This window comes from Calonectris borealis, chromosome 5, assembly GCF_964195595.1.
Source record: "Calonectris borealis chromosome 5, bCalBor7.hap1.2, whole genome shotgun sequence".
NCBI lineage: Eukaryota > Metazoa > Chordata > Aves > Procellariiformes > Procellariidae > Calonectris > Calonectris borealis.
This window is the reverse complement of record NC_134316.1, coordinates 14129079-14140257: the sequence shown is the minus strand read 5'-3', so window position 1 is coordinate 14140257 and position 11179 is coordinate 14129079. Positions and strand designations below refer to the sequence as shown.

At 42.6% G+C, this 11179-nt stretch overlaps 1 protein-coding gene across 1 annotated transcript; it reads right to left on the bottom strand.

The window, feature by feature from the left end:
• Positions 1–707: 707 nt before the first annotated feature.
• SLC25A29 (solute carrier family 25 member 29) lies at positions 708–10734 on the bottom strand. The gene is made up of 4 exons (XM_075151094.1): positions 10456–10734; positions 8698–8741; positions 3965–4048; positions 708–3063 (listed from the first exon to the last, which is right to left on the bottom strand). The coding sequence occupies exons 1-4, from the start codon at positions 10487–10489 to the stop codon at positions 2320–2322; spliced, it is 906 nt and encodes a 301-aa protein (XP_075007195.1). The 5' UTR covers positions 10490–10734; the 3' UTR covers positions 708–2319.
• Between the last annotated feature and the right edge of the window lie 445 nt (positions 10735–11179).

The following is an 11179-nucleotide window of genomic DNA, read 5'->3' as shown; positions in this document are numbered from 1 at the left end:
CTTGACAGGGTTTCTTTCAGTCACGTGTATCTACACTTTAAGAAGATGAATTAGTGGAGCCAGTACCTGAAATAACCTCTCGTCAATAACGAGAGGCCTTTTTCATAGATCGTGACACACATCATCCTGCTTTTCCTGCGTGGCTTTTTATTTGGAATATTGATGCTCTTTGGAATAGTTACGCCGTCTAAAAACAAAAAACTACAACCTACCAAGCGTTTTGCTAAACTGGTGCATCTTAGAGCCGAGCATTATTCTGATTCAGATATGAACGGTGCTGTTGGCAGACCTGGTACTTGATTCTGATGTGACGCTGTAGGGACCCTAGACTCGCCTTCTGCAGCCTTGGTGCTGATCAGCACTGCTTAAACCAAATAAATACCGAATACGAAGGGTCCAAGCATGCTGCTGGCTCTCTGGCTCTAAAAGCAGGATTGTTCTCTTCGTACCTATAATATCTTCAAGTGAGGTACTTGGTGTGAAGATCAGTTTGAAGCAGCGAGCTCAGGCAACTCCCCTTCTTTGCTTCAACGCACTGATTGATGCACTCTAAGCCAGAGCAAGGCACTGTCTTTCCTGGTGGTGCACAGAAGGCAGATGGGGAACAAGTTTCTTCAGGCAAAAGCCAGAAACCCCGCCCTCTTGCAAGCTAGATTTAACACAAGGAAGCATCTGAGTAAATCATAAGGAACTTAAAGGAACCAAAGTCAAAATTTTTAAAAAATTTATTCCCTCAATTTTATATACTGTACAAAGGTGTAAATGGTCTTTGCTGTGAGTTGTTGTGCATATGCAGCTTAGTAGACAGATTTAACATTCAATTTGAATCTCAGTGCAAGTAGGCACTAAAACATCCAACATACCTCCAAGGTATAAAAAGACATACCAGTTTTACAGGTTTCTCCAGCATATTTTGTTACAGTGCAAAATGCTACGAAATAAGGTTTCTATAGAAAATTCATATAAATTAACCACATATTGCACTTGTCCCAACCAAAAGTGTAACAAGTTGTACTTACTGAACTAGTTTGATACATTTTAGAACATTCCTCACACACATGCACTCCTTCCCCCTGGCTATTTGTGCCAAATATGTGTAGTTCTTATTCCAAATCTTAGATAACTGTTTATAGCTCTTTGACTAATGCAATCCCTCTTGAACAGACTGCTAAAAAAAAAATCACAGCGGATTAATGTAACAAGAAAATTCTCCAAAACCCTTTTCAGTCGTCTTTCCAGTAGCACTGTAACTAAATACATAAAAAAATCAGTATTGTTTAAATTCATAATGCAAGTGTATTGAACACCAACCATTTCAGACACTTACACCCCTATTTTCTGGAAAGGTATGAAACCTCCAGTTCTAAACATGTACGTATTTCTACAGTACTTCAAGCTACTAAGCTAACATTGCACCCACGAACAATATTTGTGCAATACCACAGGTAGGACTTTGACTTCTGTACATCACTGGCTGCTAGGGTGCATGTTGGGAGAAGTGGCGCAAAGTTGCATTAACTTCAGAGAACAAAGTCTACTTGGGCTGAATCTAGTCAGTGCAATCCGTGCACCCATCAAACAAGAAATAGAGGTGAAGGCAAATAACGTCAATCTTACTAGATCTGAGTTTCCCTAAATCCTTACAAGCCTTGAGATTTAAAGGAACAAGTGCATATGAGTGCAGATGCTAACTTTGTGCTTAAGATTTATTCAAAGCTGAAAGGTAAGGGAGTAGCATAGGAACAAATTTTTTTTTTTTTTTTTTTAAGCAAACCAGTATTAAAAAGGTTGCTATTAAAACCACTGACATATAAAGGCAGAGGAAAAGAAAAACACATGGCTAGCTGAATGCTAGTCCATGTCTTAAACAGTTCAGGGTTACCTGCAAAATGCCTCCAACATTTAATTTCCTCCCCCTACTTCACTTTAGAGGACTATACTTAGTCCTGTTACATACAAAAAGAGCACTTCTTTTCTGAAAACATTTCTGCATTCAACTCAACTCAGTCATTCAGAACATGAGTGGAAGAAAACCTGATTTCTGGTACTACGACATTCTCCAGATCCTGTTCTGGAGCCACAACAGTAACTGTACAGTACTTTCTAAAGGCAGGTCCCCATCTTACTTGGATACTACTAGATATGAAGTCCTTAATAAGGCAATATGCTGTTTATACAAGTAATGAGATGAAATCCTAATTTGACACATTTAGGAATTCTTTATACAGATAGCATACATTTACACCACTTGTGCGGGTCAAGTGTTTACGTTTAAAAAAAACAGCCAGGCTTTGGATCAGGAGAACAAACAGATAAGGTTCACAAACTGGAAGGCTGCTGGATTACTGGACCTGGTTCACATTCACGAAGGTTGTCTTCTGACCTCATATACATTAGGAACACAGTGACAGTAGCAAAGGTAGCTGCGTTGACAGGAAAAGCGCGGAGAAGTGTGGAAGTAAGACCTCTTGTGAACACCCTCCAGCCTTCTTCATGGTAACTCTTTCTGACGCAGTCTAAAATGCCCTTGTATTGTGTAACGCCTCCGACGCCGTCAGCCTGAAGCCGGGATTTGATCACATCCACAGGATAGGTTGAGAGCCAGGACACGATTCCCGACATCCCCCCGGAAAACAGCAGTTTGGGAATAACGTAACTGTCTTCAGCTTCACAGCCTAAATACCTGGTCATGCAGTCATAGGTCAGGAAGTAAAAGCCAAAGCTTGGAGTCTCTCTTATGAACGTAGAGACCATGCCCCTGTTGATACCCCTCAGCCCTTCCTTCCGATAGATTTTGATCAAACAATCCAGAGAATTTTTGTAGTTCTTCATTTTTAGTTTGTATTCACCTGTTCCTTGAAGCTGCATTCTTGTCTTCGCTAACTCCATGGGACAGCAGATGATGCACTGGATAGCCCCTGCCGCTGACCCTGCAAGGAACTGGTTTAGAGGAGTGTCTTTTCCAAGAGCACGAAGTGTGTTTCCTTGTACGCCGAACACAAGCGCGTTAATGAAGGTAAGTCCCATCATTGGTGACCCAATACCTTTATAGAGTCCAAAAGCCTAGTGGAAGAAGGAAGGAAAACCCCTTTTTAACGGAGGTGTTGATAACGTCCCAAAACTGTGCAGAACATGGCCTTCCTGGCTCTCCCTTGTGCCCTAACTTTCTAACAGTGGCCAGAAGATCAGCACCATCTTGCTTTGTAGTAATAATTTCATCGCTGCGTAGGACATGAACATCTAAACATTTTTAGCAGTACAAATTTATAGTTGAAGACATCCAGGAAATAATCTTAGTCCATCCAGAGAAAAGTTTTCTGGTAAATTTTATACTTTATTAAGTAGCTAAAAGCCTAAAGCCACCCTTTTAGTTATGGTGTTAAAGCTTCAGTAGGAAAAAAAACTCACCAATTTCTTCACTCATTGCTCAGATTGCTTGGATTCTTGGAAAATTAGCCATTCAAATAACTCGTTGTCTTATTAAAAAGTTAAGTTAAAAATACCAACTTCCAACTTAGCAATCTTCTTTAGGACGAGAGGAAATGGCCTCAAGCTGTGCCAAGGGAGGTTTAGATTGGACATTAGGAAAAATTTCTTTACTGAAGGAGTGGTCAGACATTGGAACAGGCTGCCCAGGGAAGTGGTTGAGTCACCATCCCTGGAAGCATTTAAAAGACGTGTAGATGTGGCACTTAGGGACATGGTTTAGTGGGCATGGTGTGTTGGGTTGATGGTTGGACTCGATGATCTTAGAGGTCTTTTCCAACCTTAATGATTCTCTGATTCTTCACGAAGTTTCTGGCAAACTTCTGACTACAATATCTGCCCTATGGTCAGGTGAGGTTCAGAGTATGCTTATCTCTTGATCTTCAATGTTTGTAGGATTTTTTTAACAGCTTTCCCACCCCTCTGATACAAAATGTATGAAGATACAAAATATGCAAAGCATTAATTTTGTACTTACAGATTCTTGCTTTATGATGGACTGAAAGCAATGGAAGGTCCCACGGTAGAGAGGTTTCTCTACATTTTGAACTTGTAGACGAACCTATAAAAAGTTGTATGAGATACTGATTTGTATGTCAAGAGCAGCCTAACTGGTAAACTAGTGTCTTGTACATATATTGAGATTTGCTATAGCAAGGTATATGCAAGAGCACAGGCTGGACACTGGAATGCCATATGTGGCAAAATAATTTAAAAATATTCTGTAAGTGTTTTGAATTAATTTTGGGGTGAAAACATAAAGGGAGGAGGATTATTAACTTCTTGTGAATATTAGAAAAAGAATATGTGGAAGTACAACAGGGTACACTGTTATCTAGAATTTCAGACTGAAGTTTTCCAGTACTGGCTACAATAAGTACTTTCTTTAGCTGCCAAGAATACTTCTGTACATACTAAGGAATATCTGTACAAACCTGATAGATTTTTATAAAAATTTACTTACAAGTCAAGCATGAAATAAGGATGGTTTTAAAAGGATGGAAACTTTCAACACCACCACCCACTGTGTTTCTGGCTACCAGACTTGGGATCCTTCACTGAGATCTGATTTTTTTTTCAGAGGGTAGCTGGAAAGTGACTCTTAAGATGTCTTACTTTGCATAAAGCAAGAAATAAAAAGCCACTTGTCCTTTTAAATTTTCATCTGTTTTTTTTACCTGCTGAACGCAAACAATTTGCGAGGGTGTGGCTGTTTCAAACCGTTCATGTTAGTAACCAAATAACTTTTCCAAAACTGAAATGGTATGTTCTGCCAGACAGATAGATGCTACTGTAACCGGTGACATTAGGAGACAGGCCCTTTTTCTAGATGTTTTTTAACCTTTAATGGGAAAGACCAATTCTGTTTAATTTGTCCTCAGCACACTTAAAACAAAAAAGTCTCAAGGCTACCTAGTTCATGCAAAGCCCTACGCTGCAATGAACTCAATAAATTGGTTTCAGTGGATTGGGGAAGTTAGAAATCTGTCTTTGATCTCCAGCATGGAGGGCTGCAATGTTCCTCAGAAAAGATGCTTATCAACCATTTAATGCTGCCGCTGCGACTCCGGGGCAAAGAACTTCAAGACTCTTACTCTGAACAAAAGAAAAGATTATCAGGTCTGTGTGAAAGATTCCTGACTTTAAAATCTTTTTATCATTGTTTGCCTAAAGTAATAATAAAAACCACCACAACAATGAAAGACCCATAAGATGATGTGGGTCTAGAAAAGGATTTGGGGACATGGTTTGTCAGAATTCTATATTCAGGTTAGATTTCTTTGAGGCAAAAAATAAATTATTTACAGTTTCAGTATTTTTTTATATTCCTACAACATGTCATTTTATGTTTTGTAAATCAAAACTTTAGCTTCCAGTGTCTTTTTATTATACACGTTAGCGTATGCTAGCCGTACTGGGAGGCTGAGATCACCTCAGGTCTTCCAAGATGGAACAGGGTTTTAAAACTTCTTAAAGTTAAAAGTAGGCTTATGTAGGATTCAAAGAAAATAAATCCTTTGTTACTCAAAGTGACGTTTGGGGGGCAGGCAGATTGTTAAAACTGCTCAAGAAGCAGACCCACAGGCAAAGTCATAAATCTTAACAAGTTGTCAGAATTGCACAAAACGAAGATTTTACTCCATTTATAGTTTACTGCTGTTGTTTCAAACCCTGTCTGTGAAGTCAGGGGACTTCCACATGTATGGGCTTTGGGAGAATTGCAGCTTAGGAACCTTCTTACTTGGACTTTTCTATACACTTGTCTTTAATAGTTTAGAATTAGTCGTATTCTATGTATAGGTTGAATTTCCTAGTGGCATACAGCTCCCACTATTTTTGTCTAAATAATTTGTGAAATATTGACCAATTAAGCCTTGTTGTAGGATAAAATATTTAGAAAGTTAAGTACTGACACTCCAGGCCTAGGAATGAAAAACAGTTCTTTTATTTGAGCACAGGGATGACCACATCGGGGTACCCACACTAGCGAACTGCCAGGCCAGGCCATGAATGTATACGAAACTTTATTTACGGATATTAATGCCGTATTCAACAAGCTCTTATTTAGTGTGTACAACTATAGGAAGGATGAATCATGTGCAAAGTTTAACCCTCTATTCTATTCATTGCGTGATATTCTTGCTTCCTTCTTATTTGAAGCCACTGTTAGTAAGGTTTTAGGCCCAATAGTAACACACTGTAATGTCACATCACTAAAGACTCGCATAAAGGTACTCAAGACTAAGCAAAAAAACCCAAACTACCACACCCCCAAAACAGTCCAAATATTTAATAATGTGCAAAATAAGTGATTTAGAAGTGTTTGAGCAATGAAAATGTCCTCCAAGGATATGTAGTGGATAAGACCTCAACAACAGTGTGCCTGAGATTCAGTATTAGAGCCACTGTGTGTGGAAGTGTATATAGCCAGAAATGTGTACCAGAAAGAAGGTTCAGAATAAGACTTTACATTAAAAAAAAAAAAGTGATATTTAAACCCCACTCCCTCCATGCCATAGCTGTAGAAGAGGGACACATCAGTTTAAAACTAAAAAGGAAAAAAGCTTCATAAGTCTTTTAGGTCTTTATTTGAACTAATACATTTGGGAATAAATTAAGACTGAGAGAAACAGAAGTGTTCACCTGGGCTATACTTACTAGGTAACTCTCCCGTGATGAGGCTTATCTGTCATCTACAACAAAGTAACACTTTTGCTGTTAATGAAGACAGCCCCTAGCTCAGAAAGTAAAGGCAGTTAAAAGCAAAAAAGCAATTTTATACATTACATCAACAAACCAGGGATAAGGAGTTTGCCAGTTCTGAGATCAGCTCAGTTGTGGGTTTTGCAGAGTGACTTCACCAGCTTAATCTCTCCCTGTGTGTCCCACCATCCCCCTCCCCGCTTCGTGAAATATGATCACCAGCCAAAAAAAGAGCCAAGATAGAAGTAAAATTCTGGCTTATCTAAGCAGGTTTCCCATTGTTCAGTTATATTAAAAACTTACAGTCTAAGGTGACTACCAGCTAGCCCTTTAAACACTGCAGAACTATAAAAAGGGTTAATTCTTAACACACATACATACATAACAAGTTATGCAATGTCCTTTTTTTTTTTTAAGACTGGTTATAGCATTAGTTTTCCCACATACAGTGGTGACTATGCCAGCTAATAACATAAACATTAGTATTTTCTCTAACAAGGAATAGATAAATGCTTATAACACCTTCTAATGGGTATGAAAATATAGTGTGCCACACTGGATTTCATAAAACATTTAAAGTCATCCATAAACAAACTACTTGCTCTATTGTAAAGCAAGATGCTTTTTCTAAAGCCAACACATCTATTTTGCATTAATACATCTGCTAGAACTAGCACAGGAGCCCCAGTTTTGCAGACATTTAAATGTTTAGTTTCATGCACTTTAAAACCAAAAAAAACCCACACATGCTTAACTTTAGTCTAGCATAGAATTTTAGCAATTTTGCTGGCTTCAGTGAAATGACCTGTCACCTTAAGTTAAGCATATAAACTTGGGAGGATGGGGCTGAGAGAAAAAGACAGCTGGCCCTCTACCACCATAAAAAAAAATGTGCAAGTCTGGATAATACCATTCCTGAAAACATATACTAGAATTCAACCCAATTACTTAACAGTCAAATTTACCATACAGAAACATACATACAGTTTTTAATATTTGAGCAGCTTGCACTTGACTGGCAAGAACTAATATCCACTAGCTAGGAAAATCTGTATTGAATTAACCATGTGCTAGAATACAGAATATGGTGATGACCTCGGTAACACTATCAGCCCTTTGCATATCTAAATTCTGCAAGGTAGAGGTATTCCAAATATAGCTCTAGCGGATGGCATGCTGTCTGCTGCAGTCAAGTGATCTGCTGTATTAATTTAGCAGGGAATATATTGGCATTCCTTCTTCTATTCTTCCAGTGCGAGACTTTGGATAAGGCTGCCAAAAAGTACTTAAGTTATCATCCCATTCTGAAAAATGGGCTTGGACCCCTGCGAGTCCTGGCTGAAGGGCCCTCCAGGAGATTTCAAATCTTATCTTTGAACAGGTCTTAGCTACCCTTAGCATGCACAACACATACGGCTAAGTGACTATTAGAAAATCAATTTTAACTTGGAAAGTTATAAAAATATATAATAATACTTAAATGGAGGAAAAAGGCCCCAGACAAGCTTCATGCTATGGATTTTTAACCACTTACACCCTTTGGCTAGTGTAATAAATTAATACTTCAGGAGTAAGCAGCAGAGCCTGAGGGGGAAACAAAACACAAATTTTCAACCTAGTAGCAAAGTAGGTTTGAGTTACCAATGCAGGGAGAGGCAGTGTTAGCAGTTAGTGATGAACAGCTGCAGAGAAGCAAGCTTAGAACAAAAATTAAGTTAAATGTAAGATCGTATTTTCAAATACAACGTTGTTACTGCACTGATTAACTTGCAGTTTAGGCCAACATTTATCATGTTACTGGGTTGAATCATACATACAAAGAATTTTTTCACTTCTGGAGAGCTGGAGACTGCAAGTCTATAAACAGTGGTTGAGGAGGCTCGCTCCAAGCTTTCCAGCACAGATTTATGCTCCTACAGTGTCTGGGGATTTTTTTTTCCTCCCCCACTCCTTGGAAAAACTTCCAATTTTCTACCTAGAGACAAAAGTATTTCATAATCAACCCACCTTAACAGTGTCAAATGGGTGTCCTACCAGCACTCCGGCAGCACCTGAAACAAAACAAACGCCATGGTTATGACTCACAGTTTTCTTCCTGGGGCTGGGGCTACAGTAGCCTAAGAGCAACCACCAGCCCGAGGTGTAAGTGCACAGCTGGCCAGCTAAAGAGCATCCTATCAAGCCAGAAGGTAGAAGATCTACAGTTCAGTCCTTCAGGCCAGTACGAGGTGCCTTTATGTTCCCATTACACTTCTGAGCCCCGGCAGGGGTCCGAGGTGTGCGACCTCAGAGCGTGCCGTGTCATACGGGATGTTCAGCAGCGATTCCTGGCCTCAGCCCAAGGCAAGTCCAGTGGGCAGAGACCGCAGATTTCCTCTGGAGCGAAGTATTTCATGGATGTGCCACTCTGTGGTGGCATAGAAAACCTGGAAGCTTCTCTAAAGGCAGAAGAAAATTCCTGCTCTCTGCCCACAGCCTTTCCAGATGTGATGGTAGCACCTGCAGAACGACCATGCATTACCAAAAACCTTTGTTTTATTCGAGCATCAAAGGACTTGTTAGAAGTTACATGCAGGCCTGTTAGTTATACTAATCTGAATACATGCATTTTGCACTGAAAACACAAATACTGTCTAAAGCAAGGGATCCTCTAGCTCCCTGCTTCTGTGACCAAAACTGGAAGTTGAACCCATTTATGACCACCGACAGCGAGAACTATGAGTGCTTCAGTGCACCTTTTCACGTTTGCAGAAAGAAAATATCTCTCCCTCTCCACGAGAGGATGTGGCAGAAATACAAAGCCCACTCTAGGATGGAGTAGTCCAGGTTGTTCAAGGCCAGCACAGCGGCAAGATAGTCCAAGTCACAAAAATAGTGATGTGCACCATGTTCAGCATGAAAAGACCAGGGGCACAACTGACCATGCAGGATCCCCGGCAAGCAGGGGTCACTAGGGCGAAGTCAGAAGAGAGGGGGGAAAAAAAAAAAAAAAATCTCTTTGCCAGGTTGGCAAAGAGAACAGCAAACACAAATAACTGAAAAGACGCGAGAATAAATCTCCTGAACACAATATAACAGCTGCTAAAAATAGGAGAAGGAAGGCCGTAAGCAGATGCACAGGGAAGAGCAAGACGAGCGTACGTCTCCTCCTCTTCACGTTAAAGCTCTCCGCTATAAATACGTTCAGGTCAGCGGGGCCCCCGAGCCTGCGCTGCCGCCCCTTTGCTAACCCCGGGCGCGCTCCCACCCCCCCCCGAGCGCTGTTTCCAGCCCCTTCGGGCAAACCCCGGCGCTGCGGCACCGCCGCGGGCAGGGACAGCCCGCACCCCCGCTGCGGGAAATCCCCCAGCCCTTCCTCCGCCCCGCCCGCCCCGCCGCTGCCCCCCGCCTGCCCCGGCTCGGCCCCCACCTGCAGCGGGGCGGCCGCTCTCGTGCCCCCGTGCCCACAGCAATTCTCCGCCCCCCAAATAAAAGCGCCGCGCCCAGCTCTCCCCTCCACCCCCCCCTTCTTCCTCCCCCCTTTTTTCCGCTTTTTAAAAAATTTTCTATTTTTTCCCCTTTCCCCCTCCCTTTTCTCCTTTCCCCCTTTTTATTTTTCCCCCTTCCCCTCCTTTTCTTTTTCCCTTTTTTCCCCTTTTTTATTTTCCTTTTTCCCCTTCCCCTCCTTTTCCTTTCCCCCCTTTCCTCCATTTTTCTTCTCCCCCCCTTTTTTCCTCCTTTTTTTTTTTTTACATTTTTTTTTTGCAGCCCCCCCCCGCTCCTCACCGCCGACGCATCCCGCGAGGAAATCCAGAGCCATGCTGGCACCCTCCGTCCCCGGCGGGGCCCGGCCCTTGCGCGATGCCGCTCCGCGCACTGCCGCCGCCCGCCCCGCCGCCCGCCCTTTCTACCGCCCGTCCCCCCCCGCCCGCGAGGGGCCGGGCCGCGCCTCCGGAGGGGCGGGCTGCGGGACAACTCCCCCCCATCGCCCGCAGCCACTGGCGGCCGCGTCGGGGCGGCTCCGGGCAAAGGCGGGATTGAGATGGGACTACCGGGGATGGGGGGCCGGAGCCGCGGCTCCGTCCCTCCTCACCCCCCAAACCCCTCCCTTCTTTTTTGCAGCTGCAACTGGAGGATTAACCGGAAGCAAAGGCAGAAAGAAATTTTGGAGGCTGGGGAGGTGGTGGTTGGGGGGGCGGGCAGAGCATCCCTCCTGCTGAGCATCAATAGCCCCAGAGTTGTTTTGGGTGGTTCCGGGGGCATCTTGCTTTCTGGGTGAAGCATCCCTGGGCGCTGGTGGTTGGAAAGCCCGCGGAGCTGATGTCGTGAGGACTTTGGAGGGGGTGCCTCCTTTTAATAGGGGTAGAATGCCTGTAACACCTATGAAGAAAGCTGAGGGAGTTGGGGTTGTTTAGCCTGGAGAAGAGAAGGCTCTGGGGAGACCTTATTGCGGCCCTCCTTATATAAAGGGGACTTATGAAGATGGAGCGAGACTTTTTACCAGGGCCTG